Below are 13733 nucleotides of genomic sequence, written 5' to 3' on the forward strand. Positions count from 1 at the left end.
GCTAAACAGATCTTCAGATGGGTAGATGTTGCATCACTGCAAATGGAGTTAATTGAGCTGCAAGAAAATGTGGCTTTGAAGGAGCAGGCTGGTGATTGTGACCCTGTCACTTTCTGGGAAAAGATGGTGCCTGCAGCTGATGTCCCTGTTCTCAAGAGACTGGCACTATACATCCTGACCATGTTTGGCTCCACCTACAGCTGTGAATCAGCCTTCTTCACAATGAACTTTATTAAAAACAAATACCGCACCAGGCTCACCAATGAACACCTGCACTACTGTCTCAGAGTTGCGCTCACACCATTTGTGCCAAAGTTCAAAGCATTGGCAGGAAACAGAAAGTGTAATTTCTCATTAATGAAGGGCAAGGCCCAGAGTGACTTATACATGAATATTGCATGGCCCATAGTGATGTTCTGTGCATTCAGATTATTATTTTTGTTCAACTCTCCTTTGTTCTCCAGAAAACATGCACTTTATTTTATTTAAAAATAATTCATGGCCGATGTACAATGGTTCACAATGCAGTTTTTGCATAGACAATTATGCAACCACTTCTTCAGAAATGTTGATGCAATGTTTACATTCGAAAGAAGTTGTAATTAATAAATTCACATTTTTTGTCTCATTTAATGTACACTACCGGTCAAAAGTTTTAGACCACCTACTCATTCAAGGGTTTTTCTTTATTTTTACTCTTTTCTACATTGAGAATAATAGTGAAGACATCAAAACTATGAAATAACACATATTGAATCATGTAGTAACCAAAAAAGTGTTAAACAAATCGAAATATATTTGAGATTCTTCAAATAGCCACCCTTTGCCTTGATGACAGCTTTGCACATTCTTGGCATTCTCTCAGCCAGCTTCATGAGGTAGTCACCTGGAATGCATTTCAATTAACAGGTGTGCCAATCAAATAGCAGTAACAGAAAGAGAGATTTACACAAGAGTACAGTGTTAGCCAGTGTTTGTGTGTCCACCATCACTCTGGTGACATTGTCCCTCAACGTGTTCCCACCAATCCTGCTCAGTAACTGTTTCTGAAAAACAAAAAAAACGTATTACTGAATGTGTATTAGAGTTACACCAAAAACTAAGTCGAGGTAAATTCATTGATGCCAGTTTGTCATTCAATGCTCCTCTGCAGATCCACATACCATCTGGGCAGCTACCTCCGGAGGCTCTAGAACTCTCTCCAGGTTGGCCATGTCTTCGATGATTCTACACACATCAAACTGGAAGTCTGTTCCAGGTCCAGAACCCCCAGTAGAACCCCAGTGTTCCAGAACTCCCACCCTTCCTCCTAGCTCCTTCACTGACAGTCTGATGTCCAACAGCAGACCAAGGACCTGCTCCTGGAACTCTGGAGGAGAGTCAGAATGTCGTACAATGGAATTGTATCTTTATGGGCCATTTTCCCATATCCAGATTAAACCTACACCTGGACTGAAAAGCATGCTTAATGGAGATGGCTTTTACATCCTGCAATAGGCTTAATCTGGGTCCGCGACACAGACCCTATGCATTTCTGTGTGACTGACCAGATTGAATAAATCAACATTATACTCACGGTCATTTGGAAGAGGAAAACTTTTGGTTGGATTCAGAAGGTTTCCTATCATTTCCTGTTCACTAAAAACAAACACACAAAAATTCAGAGGGAGGACATTTAATTCCACAGCACTTACATCAGTGTGTTCCACTTCTTATCTATCTGCTTTGGCATTGGTAGTGCCAAGGTTACATTATTAAGCTGCAGCACATACCTTAGGAATGCTCCCTCTCTGGACTGAAAAACGGCATCCCTAAAGAAAGCAAGAGTGGAATTAGCAAGGAAGTCATTTACATACAGAAGGTTTATGTATTATCTTCAACTATATACAATAAAACCTGTAACGTATTAATATGTATTATTAAACATATTAATACCCTCATATGGGCAACATTCACACACACACACAGGACCATGTGCCTGTGCATGTCTTACATGAGTCAGAAGAGTGTGCTCCTCCCTCTATGAGGTAGCTCTCCTTGTTGAATGAGTCGTCAAGGCTTAAATAACACAGCAAAACAGGCTGATCAAACACATACACTATATATACAAAAGTATGTGGACACCCCTTGAAATTAGTGGATTCGGCTATTTCAGCCACACCCGTTGCTGAGAGGTGTATAAAATTTAGCACACAATCTGCAATCTCCATTGACAAATATTGGCAGTAGAATGGCCTTACTGAGAGCTCTGTGACTTTCAACGTGGCACTGTCCAACAAGTCAGTTCGTCAAATTTCTGCCAGGCTAGAGCTGCCCCGGTCAACTGTAAGTGCTGTTATTGTGAAGTGGAAACGTCTAGGAGCAACAACGGCTCAGCCGCGAAGTAGTAGGCCACACAAGCTCACAGAACGGGAGTACAGAGTGCTGAAGCGCGTAAGAATCGTCAGTCCTCAGTTGCAACACTAACTACCGAGTTCCAAACTCCCTCTGGAAGCAACGTCAGCACAAGAACTGTTCGTCGGGAGCTTCATGAAATGGGTTTCCATGGCCGAGCAGCCGCACACACACCTAAGATCACCATGCGCAATGCCAAGGGTCGGATGCAAAGAGATCCTTGATGAAAACCTGCTCCAGAGCGCTCAGGACATCAGACTGGTGCAAAGGTTCACCTTCCAACAGGACAACGACCCTAAGCACACAGCCAAAACAACGCAGGAGTGGCTTCAGGACAAGTCTCGGAATGTCCTTGAGTGGCCCAGCCGGAGCCCGATCGAACATCTCTAAAGAGACCTGAAAATAGCTGTGCAGCAACGCTCCCCACCCAACCTGACAGAGCTTGAGAGGATCTGCAGAGAAGAATGGGAAAAACTCCCCAAATACAGGTGTGCCAAGCTTGTAGCATCATCACCAAGAAGACTTCAGGCTGTAATCACTGCCAAAGGTGCTTCAACAAAGTAATGAGTAAGGGTCTGAATACTTATGTAAAATGTTATATTGCAGTTTTTATTTTAGAATTTGCTAAAATTTCTAACAACCTGTTTTTGCTTTGTCATTATGGGGTATTGTGTGTAGATGAGTAAAAAAATGTTTCATCCATTTTAGAATAAGTCTTTAATGTAACAAAATGTGGAAAAAGTAAAGGGGTCTGAATACTTTCAGAATGCACTGTACGTGATGGGTTAGACGCTTCAGTACCTGAGAATAGTTTGACCTTAACAAGGTCCAACTGGCTCCTGGCTTGTGTCTTTCTTTCAGGGCTTTCCTGCCATTGGCTGGAGGCGAAAGGACATTCCTGCCCACCACCCAGGTACTGGGAACCACACCCTCCACCTCCTCCTTGCCTTCCTTCCACACCACCTGATGTCATCCGTGTTCTCATAGTCCTGGAACCCACATACGTAGAAAATATATAGAAGACTTTCATGATTATTACATTTATCATGAATGGTTTAACATTTTCTGGGAGGACCTCACAATTTAGAAGAAGAGGGGTGAACAGTTTAGAGGTAGTGGAAAGGCCATTAAACCAGACATAGCCTGTATAGTTGTCTGATCCCAGAATAGATTCTATACGTTCTAGAGTTCTACATACTGAGCTCGACAGAAGGAATATTTTAAGTCAACCGACCACTGTGAAGCAGATTTTGAGTGATTATGAAGCTTTCCCACATAGGAGGGTTGTTTCTTGGCTTTGAATCACCAGCTACCATCATTCACCCAACTTTGCACATTCTAAAATCTTCTTGACATCTAGGCTTAACGTTTTAAGGGACGACTATCATCCAAACGTCCACCACTAAATAAAAACGAAAAAAAAAAATCAGATGTTTTGTTTCAACAATTCTGACATTTATTTACCAAAATATACAATACACAAATGTCCCAAACATCCCATTTACATCCAACTGTCCAATAACTGCATTCACCAACATCACATTGCACTTCTGTTTATGAAGGTCATCTAGACTACTTGCCTAAAATGACAAAATCGCCTTATTTTGATTTTTTCGAAGGTATCAAAATACAGTGTGAAAGGAGTCAAATGCTTGAAGAATATTCAAAGTAAATAACATCGAAATGCACTACCAATAGATAGCAGTCAATTAAGATAAATAGTTTGGATGTGAGTCGATTGACTAACAAAATGTATTACAGGAAACTTTCTTTCTGTACTTGTAGGCTTACCAATTTTGAGAAAATGCCCTTTGACAATTGCTTTACATAGACAATTGAGGTAAAACAGTGCATTTGGAACATATTCAGACCCCTTTACTTTTTCCAGTTATTTTACAGCCTTATTCTAAAATGGATTAAATTGTCCCCCCCCCCCTCATCAATCTACACACAATACCCCATAATGACAAAGCAAAAATTGCTTTGCAAATGTATTTTAAAAAATAAATGAAATGATGCATTTAAATAAGTATTCAGACCCTTTACTCAGTACTTTGTTGAAGCACCTTTGTCAGCGATTACAGCCTTGAGTCTTTTTGGGTATAATGCTACAAGCTTGGCACACCTGTATTTGGGGAGGTTCTCCCATTCTTCTCTGCAGATCCTCTCAAGCGCTGTCAGGTTGGATGTGGAGTGTCTCTGCATAGCTATTTTCAGGTTTCTCCAGAGATGTTCGATCAGGTTAAGTCCGGGATTCTGGCTGGGTCACTCAAAGACATTGAGACTTGTCCCAAAGCCACTCCTGCGTTGTCTTGGATATGTGCTTAGGGTCGTTGTCCTGTTGGAAGATAAACCTTTGCCCCAGTCTGAGGTCCTGAGCGCTCTGGACAAGGTTTCCATCACGGATCTCTCTGTACTTTGCTCCGTCCATCTTTCCCTCGATCCTAACTAGTCTCCCAGTCCTTGCCGCTGAGAAACATCCCCACAGCATGATGCTGCCACCACCATGCTTCACCGTAGGGATGGTGCCAGGATTCCTCCAGACGTGACGCTTGGCATTCAGGCCAAAGAGTTCAATCTTGGTTTCATCAGACCAGAGACTCTTGTTTCTCATGGTCAGAGTCCTTTAGGTGCCTTTTGGCAAACTCCAAGCGGGCTGTCATATGCCTTTTAGTGAGGAGTGGCTTCCGTCTGGCCACTCTACCATAAAGGCCTGATTGGTGGAGTTCTGCAGAGATATTTGTCCCAACTCCACAGAGGAACTCTGGAGCTCTGTCAGTGACCACTGGGTTCTTAGTCACCTCCCTGACCAACGCCCTCCTCCACCGATTGCTGAGTTTGGCCAGGCGGCCAGCTCTAGGAAGAGTCTTGGTGGTTCCAAACTCCTTCCATTTAAGAATGATGGAGGCCACTGTGTTCTTTGGGACCTTCAATGCAGCAGACATTTTTTGGTACCCTTCTCCAGATCTGTGCCTCGACACAATCCTGTCTCGGAGCTCAACGGACAATTCCTTCGACCTCATGGCTTGGTCTTTGCTCTGACATGCCATGACAGGTGTGTGCCTTTCCAAATCATGTCCAATCAATTGAATTTACCACAGGTGGACTCCAATCAAATTGTAGAGACATCTCAAGGATAATCATTGGAAAACAGGATGCACCTGAGCTCAATTTTGAGTCTCATAGCAAAGGGTCTGAATACTTATGTTAATAAGGTATTTCTGTTTTTTATAAATTTGCTAAAAAACATGTTTTCGCTTTGTCATTATGGGGTGTTGTGTGTAGATTGATGAAGAACATTTTTAATTTAATCAATTTTAGAATAAGGCTGTAACATTGAAAATGTGAAAAGAGTGAATGGGTCTGAATACTTTCAGAATGCATTGTACACTTGGGAAGACACATGGAAAAGATCCTCATTAAACAGCTAGCCTAAACATTTCCTACACCAGAATGGATTTGAAATAGAATTGGAACCCCCATCCTGTACATTTCCCTTCCTTAAACAACAACATCTCCCTCATAGGCCTGGTAGGAACGATCCATCTCTAGAATGTGTCACAAGGTGTCTTTTCACCTTGTTGGACTGACTGAAGCTCTTCCCACAGACAGGACAACTAAACGGTTTCTCCCCTGTGTGGACTCTCAGGTGTACCTTCAGGTGCGCTGTCTGATTGAAACGTTTCCTACAGATATGACACTGGTAGGGCTTCTCCCCTGTGTGAATCCTCTGGTGGCCTTTCAACCTCCCAGATGAGCTAAAGGACTTACCACACAACCCACAGAGAAATGGCTTCTCTTTCGTGTGCATTCGCACATGTGCGTTTAAATGGCCCATATGTCTACAGGGTTTCCCACACACCTTGCAACACAATGATGTGTCGTGGTGGATTTGAAGGGAATTTGAATTTTCCGTGTGTAGCGGTATCTGTAGAGCCTCAAATCCTGACAGTAGTTCGTCACCACCTTCCACCCCCATCATACTTACACTGTTCTCACTCTGTGCTGCCGAAAGGTCAAGGTTCACTGAAGAGAGTGTATTAGGGTCACTTGATGGATCATCCAATGGACAGACGCCCAATCTATCAGTCTCTGTTTTTATCGGTTTGGAGGTTGTTGAGCTTGATAGAGAGCCTCCCTCTCTTCTCTTCCCAGTGTGAGTTTGTTTTTGGAACTGATGTGAGGTGGGTTGAGGTGGGTACTGATCATAGTCATCGTTTCCATTGGAAGGAGTGAATCTAGACAGAGAGTCCAGTCCCCTAAACAGCTTTTCCTCCCTTCTGGCCCTTCCCTCCTGTTTCTCCAAAGTCTGTCTGGGCTCTGGATCCTGCTTCTGCCCAATGTCTCCCTCCTCCTCCACCTCCTCCTCCTCGGATTCTACAGGAGAAAAGGGCTCTCGGTCTGAAAGTCAAGAAGGGAAAATGTGTTGTTAGCTACGCACCTTTACTTGAGCATCACAACCTGCTACCACACAGTTCTGAGTTTGAGTTAACCAACTCATAGCTAGCACGAAACACAATACACAGAATGTATTGACAACTCTGGGATTTACTAGGCATGAATGCTAGCTAGCCGTCTCTGCAGATAAAGAGTTAAATTAGCTAATCTGCCAAGATAGCCACTGGCATATGGCACATTAATAGTTGGTTAGCTGAAGCATAATTTGTAAGTCGCTCTGGATAAGAGCGTCTGCTAAATTATGTAAATGTATTTCAGATAAAATAGCTAGCTACATAATGTGTGCTCATTATCATCGCTAGCACAGCTTGCTAGTCAGCAAACGTTAGCTATCTAATAGCCTATTCATAGATGCTAACTATAGCGTCTATTCACAAAAGTATATTCTGTCCGGGAGATTTGTTAAGAGCCCCGACACTCGGTCTGAACGTTAACACGCATCACTTGTGGTACGGCTTTAGAAATTTAAAACAAGTAAGAATTTAAGTAAGAATTTAAAAAAAAAAAAAAAAAAAGGTTAAATTACACAAACCTTTATAAGGTTAGGATTCCAACAAGGCCATATTTCCATGTTACAGCACTTGTTTATAGAAGATAGACAGAAGACTGAGGCGACCACCTGTGCTAATTAGATATCTAGCATGCGCCGAACACCTTGGCCCAGTTTTTCAAAAATTATCTGGATTTCGCCTATCAAATAGGATTAAAAAGCATAGAAATAGAATAAATAGAATGAATAGAACGGGTGTCCCCATTCAAGTCAATGGTTTGTCCGTTCTATTTATTATATTTCAATTCATTTAATCCTACCCAATAGGCTAAATCCAGATACATAACTCATGAAAAACTGGGCCCCGTGTGTAAAAGGACCCCCAGAAAAGTGTTGTAACTGAAAACACTGTCAGCTGCAACCGTGTTAAAAGGGTACACCAATAGTTTATTTTGCTATTGTGATTTTTTGTTGTTTTTGATCTGATGTGAAATTGTGCTGTGAAATTAGAGGGCCTTATGTTAACAAACCCGTATAGCACGCGAGGATTATTAACGTCTCTAAACGTTAAAACAGAGCGTCGGGATTGTAGTTCACATGGTCCCAGCTGTCGTCGGCTGAGAACCCTAGAGATAAGGCAGAATGCCCCCTTGGGTTATTTTCTTCAGAGCAAACTAGCTACTAACCTGGCCATGGAATCCCATTTTCGTGAAGCTTGCGTCTCAGTTGATCATTCTCTCGCTTTCCCTGGAATATTTCCTCCTGGTATTCCAATATTGTCTCTTCCACTTGTTTATATATCTCTTGGGCAGCTAACATCAACCTTTCTGTCAAAAAGACATTTAGAAACTGTAATTTCGTCATTTTGAGGGTCGATGGCAGCCAGGGCACATTCACCAGCTAAACACAAGCAAAGAGAAAGATGCGAAGCGGGAGGGTCGACTCCGCCCCAAAATCTGTCCGCGCACATTTAAAGCGTTAAGCAGACCAAGTGTCTAGTGAGGAGTTTATTTTTATGAGGGGCAATGAGAGTGTTGAATTTGGTCAAGATATAAAAGTGAATTGCTATTTTGATAGGTGAGGCTTATTTGATCTAATAAACGTTTCATACTACTTAGGTTGTTACCGGTCGGAACCGATTTTTCCCCCCAATCGTTCCTCTCTGAGAAGAACCCCTATGTATTTCGTTCTGTCCCAGTGTTCCAACCAGCATAAAGTTCTGAACCAGTTCGAACCCAAAAAAGTAACTGTTCTTATAGTTACTTTTCCTTAATTTTGTACCCGTGAAATCAACAGTTTTACATTTTAGCTCATTCATTTACTCCACCAATTAGCGTGGCTAGAGCAGCTTGCCCGGGTAAGCTAGTTGTCTACATGTTTGATGGACAAAGACGTGCAGGGGCGATATGCGACAGATATTTCACGGGTGGGGAGAGAGCGAGAGAGAGGGGTGGACATGGAAGAGGCTTGGCTTGAAGCGCTGAGCATCATGACATGATGTGAATTGGAATGTGTTTATGCTAGGGGTGTCAAACTCATTCCAACGGTCTGCGGGTTTTTTCCTTAAAAATAAAACCTAGACAACCAGGTGAGGGGAATTCCTTACTAATTAGTAACCTTAATTCATCAATTAAGTACAAGGGTGGAGCGAACACCCACAGACAATCGTCCCTCCGTGGAATTAGTTTGACACGTGTGGTTTAGGCTATTACTAGCGTCATAACTTCACTGAATTACAGAATTGTATACTAGACATTAGGAACAGAAAATAACATTATTACCCGGTTCTCAAGATTTCAGAATAACGGTTGTTCTGGAACACTAGGGATCACTTTCGTTCCCTGAACCGGTTCCAATCTCTGGTTGTTTGAGCATATTTATATCAGTGGAGGCTTCTGAGGGGACCCAATTAAGGTACCACCAACCTCCTGTGATTGATATGTTTGCTACAAAAGATCATGGGCTAGAATGTTCCCACCTGATCTCGCTGCCTTTGCAGACATGTATTTCCATTGTTAAAGCGGTCTGTCGACCATCTTGTCAATATAATAGATAATCTTCGAGACAACTAACCAAACGCTTTGAGAATGTGACGCAATCAGGAAATGTTACCGTAAGTACTTGAGAACCTGGGGCAGTTTAAATAATTTTATCATCAGAGACAAATCAATTAGCATATAGAATACAATAGATTAGTAGAGTACCACAGTATGAGTCATAATACCCATAAAACCATTCGGTCAAACGGAAATGGTTCCAATTGTTTTTCCACCATTCATTTTTCTCATAGGGGATTTTAGAAAAACTTTAAATATGGGCTATTTTGTGTAGGCCTACCCTATATTCGCCTGCATTTACCCCCAAAAATGAAATGCTAATTTCATTGGTGGATGAATGGTGGAAAAACAATTGGAACCATTTCCGTTTTACCGCTAGGTTTTATGGGTATTATGACACCTCCATCGTGAGGCTCTATAGATACATCTATTCCAGAATGTATGTGGTACCTAAACCCTGAATCCCAAATCACCCCCTAGCCACTTTTGTAGATCGGAGGATTGGATAGGTGTGGGTAGCACCATCTTGATTGGGGATTCAGCTTCTCTGCAGTGGCTGTCCAAATCAAATTTTATTTGTCACAGGCTTCGTAGACAACAGGTGTAGATTAACAGTGAAATGCTTACTTACAGGTCCATTTCCAACAATGCAGAGATAAAAGATAAGATATAAAAGTTGGTTACACTGTACTTATAGGTTAAGTTGTTAATTTGTGTTCAAACAAACTTTCATTTGATCCGCTATCAGATAATAATGCGCACTAACACTACTCAATCTAGAGCACAGCCATGCCTTATGTGTATGGAGGAGGGAACATGCCAATTTAGACAAGGTACTCAATGACTACTTTATTTAAAAATTACATTTATTACACAATGATAAAACACTGTACAGTAATGTGTGTGGGAGCAGCAGTGTCCCAGAATAGACTGTGTGGGAGAGAGGAGGGGGAGGGATGCTGGTTGAGTTAGAGGGCCTACTGTTGTAGCCTCAGTCCTGAGAAGAGATAAAGACCCTGTCTACTAGTAACAACCCCAAGCCCCTATTGCCCAAGACACTTGCCTAGGGGATGGGGCAATGGTTTGTTTCTGGTCCAGGCCATAGGCCTACTGCTTGTTCATGAGCCTCGTTCTCAGCTAGTCACTGCTCAAGTTTTGATAAAAACTAAGGGATAGACTTGGATTAAGTCTACTCCTAGATTACAAGCACTTGCAATATAAACTATCTAAAGTGCTTTTTATTCCAGAAGTAGGCTTGATCTGTGTCTGTAAAAAAACATCTGTTACACTTCCAAACAACTGGCCATCAAGAACAGATCTTTACTAAAGTGAATATACAGTATGTGCAGTGCCGAGCTCAGGACCAACCATCGGGAACAAGCAGCTCAGATAGATACAGGGTAATACTGTATGGCTCAGCTGGGGAATCTGCACAGTGTTGGTCAAATGATGTAGTGCAGGTCATAGAGGACACACACAAACTCTATCTGCATCAGAGGTGGGGGATAGATAGTGGTCATATACAGAATTATCAAACGATCCTTATCAAGGCAACATTTCTTGCAAAATAGCAGTCTTCGTATTGAATCCTCTTTGATAATAGTATGTTTTTATTGTAAGATAAGTTAGTCGACTGAAATTCAAGTGGCAGCATACAGTTCTGAAACAATGACGAAGGAGAGAGGCAAATGGTCCTTTAACATCGGTTGTATCAGGGAGGCTTTAGGTGACTAACCATACAGAAACCTTGAATAGAGCAGGCAGGGCTATTGCTAAACCTAACTAGCAATGGCTAATATGTGTACTTATATCCATATTTGTAAACTCAAGGAATGGACAACTGTTTATAGACAATGCCCTTACGGTTAGCCATTGTTCATTAAAAATACAAATAAAAACATCTTACGTATTTCAGCCAGCTGACTGAGGAAATAAGACTAGTGGGTTTTTAGAAGAAGCTGTGATATACTTTATAAAAAAGGAAATGAAGACATTTAAAACAACCATTGCTTTTAGAAACATACAATGTGTAAATTGGCCCTGTGCAAATCGTCTGGGGCAAGACCACCATGTTTTGGAATGCTGCTTATTGTTGCAATCCTGAATGCATCTCCGTTTCAAGGCGCATAGTGGAAGACTTCATTATCATCATGCTACCAAGTTCATTACTAAAAGAAAGACTAAATCATTCAGAAAGACTAGCTACTAAATCGTTCAATTTGGTGTTTTTAAAGATTCCCTATTATCCCATTCAGTGACAAGTACAAAAAGTAAGTAAATGGACACATACTAAATTGACTATAATGCAATACAAATCTACTGCATGAGAGAGAGAAACTATGGCATGTAGAGAAGTGTTAACTAGGAGATAAAACATTCTCTAAGAAAGTCGCAGAATCCCTAGCTCTTTGAGAGAAAGAGAAAAATAACAAGCCGTCTTAGTGGCAGCAATTTTAGCTTTTAAAAAATTTCCCATTATCAGTAATTCATTCATACATACTCAGTCGTTCATTAACAACAACCACCCACAACCACCGGTGGTCTCCCTCATCTTACTGCCCTGAGAAGTAAGTGCCCTCACGGCTGTGGGTCTGGAGATGCCGTTTGATTTTGTCGGAGCGGCTGAAGCACTTGCCACACACTGGGCAGCTGTATGGTTTCTCTCCCGTGTGGATCCGCATGTGGACCTTCAGATGGGCCATCTGGGTGAATCCCTTCCCACAGATCTGGCAGCGGTACGGCTTCTCTCCAGTGTGACTCCTAGCGTGCTCCTGGAGCCTGCCGGAGGAGCTGCAGCACTTCCCACACACCCCGCAGCGGTACGGCTTCTCCCGGGTGTGCACCTGGACATGGACATGCAGGTGTCCAACGTGGCTGAATGCCTCCCCACACACCTTGCAGCAGAATGACGACACGTGCACCTGGAGGGGGGATTTTCCACACTCTGCGGCCGCGTTACTGCCCTGGTTGCCTAAGTGGGAGCCCTGACCTCTGCTCCCGCCAGCTCGTCCTTTAGACCCAGACCCCGACCCCATCTGTCCTCCGTTCTCCACCCCGATGATGTCAATGTTGTTCTCGTTGGAGCAGTTGGGGTTGACCGTGGCGAGGGGCTGCGGGCCGCTGTTGGACGAAGATGAGGATGATGAGCCTCTGTGGGACACTTCTGACTTGACGTGTCTGGATGAGCTTCTGGGACCAGGGTCCCGCTCTCTGTTCTCCACCGACGGGATCTGGGGCAGGTTAGAGGAGTGGGGAGGGTCCTGGGGGAATTCGTTGCTGACGCGGGGAGGGGTGAACATGGCCTCTGGGGTGCTGCAGGATCCATGGCCGCGGAGTTGCTCGTCCCCCTGGCTGGACCTGAGCTCCCGTTTCTCCTTGATCAGGATGGGGACACGTTCCTCATGGCCCATGCTGGGGCTCCACTCCCGGCGAGGATGCTCGCCATCCTCCTCCTCCAATAGTGCCATGGACTGACGGTCTGGATGGAAGAGAGGGAGGGACTTGGCAGTCATATGATTTACGATCGAGGAAAAATAAGATCAACTACATTTACGTATCACAGGAACCAGATTTCAGAAATTATATCAACAAAACAGATGAGTCAATTGATAGTCTGAATATCAGCAGCTCGCTAGATAGTTAGCTGGCTAACGAACAAAGGTGGCTAGTTACGTGAAGGAGCTAGCTACGTTAGCGTAGCTAACGTTATTAGCTTTCTGAAAAATATTAACTAGCTAGTTAGTTCTCGCAACGTTAATACAAGGGTGTAAATATAAAATAAATAAATTGCCTTTTAGTTGCTTAGCAATGTATATAACGTTACAACAGTTTAGCAACCAATTTGGTTTAGCGTACCGTTTCGGCGCTAACTTTAACGTTAGCATGATAGCCTAGCTACTAACCTGGCCATATTTCAATTCCAGCGTCTCGGAGCCTGCGTCTCAGATGGTCGTTCTCCCTCTCCCTGAGCGCAATCTCCTCTTGATATTCCAAAATCGTGTCTTCGACAGATTTATAGATCTCCTGGGCAGCGAGCATAAGCCGCTCGGTCAAAAATACGTTTAAAAACTGCAATTTTGTCATTTTCGGGTGTCGTGGTTAGCTACAAGGGCTCAGCTATCATCCAAAATGGACCAAAAAGATGCTCTCGCTGATCACGTGACAAGGAATGCCCCCTGTTACCGTAATAATAGGAAAACACGAGGCCCTACATCTGAGGGGGCCAAAATGTATGTTCAGCTCATAGCCTATTTGGGTATTATTGTTCTCATGGAATAAATTCAACATTTAGCAAAAATAAATACCAGTGTATAAGTACACAATACAGTAAACTC

The 13733-nt window shown here is 42.9% G+C and overlaps 1 protein-coding gene and 1 long non-coding RNA gene across 2 annotated transcripts; both read right to left on the reverse strand.

Moving 5' to 3' along the window:
* Positions 1-458: 458 nt before the first annotated feature.
* On the reverse strand, positions 459-8219 carry LOC311134328. The gene is made up of 7 exons (XR_014613679.1): positions 8029-8219; positions 6383-6795; positions 3196-3383; positions 1773-1811; positions 1577-1638; positions 1164-1369; positions 459-1046 (listed from the first exon to the last, which is right to left on the reverse strand). It is a non-coding gene; the product is annotated as an uncharacterized lncRNA (long non-coding RNA).
* Positions 8220-10234: 2015 nt separating this feature from the next.
* On the reverse strand, positions 10235-13531 carry LOC311133693 (uncharacterized protein). The gene is made up of 2 exons (XM_084167229.1): positions 13302-13531; positions 10235-12877 (listed from the first exon to the last, which is right to left on the reverse strand). The coding sequence occupies exons 1-2, from the start codon at positions 13480-13482 to the stop codon at positions 11952-11954; spliced, it is 1107 nt and encodes a 368-aa protein (XP_084023355.1). The 5' UTR covers positions 13483-13531; the 3' UTR covers positions 10235-11951.
* Between the last annotated feature and the right edge of the window lie 202 nt (positions 13532-13733).

The sequence above is a fragment of the Coregonus lavaretus genome, assembly GCF_964263955.1.
Source record: "Coregonus lavaretus genome assembly, chromosome: 8".
In the NCBI taxonomy this organism is placed as follows: domain Eukaryota; kingdom Metazoa; phylum Chordata; class Actinopteri; order Salmoniformes; family Salmonidae; genus Coregonus; species Coregonus lavaretus.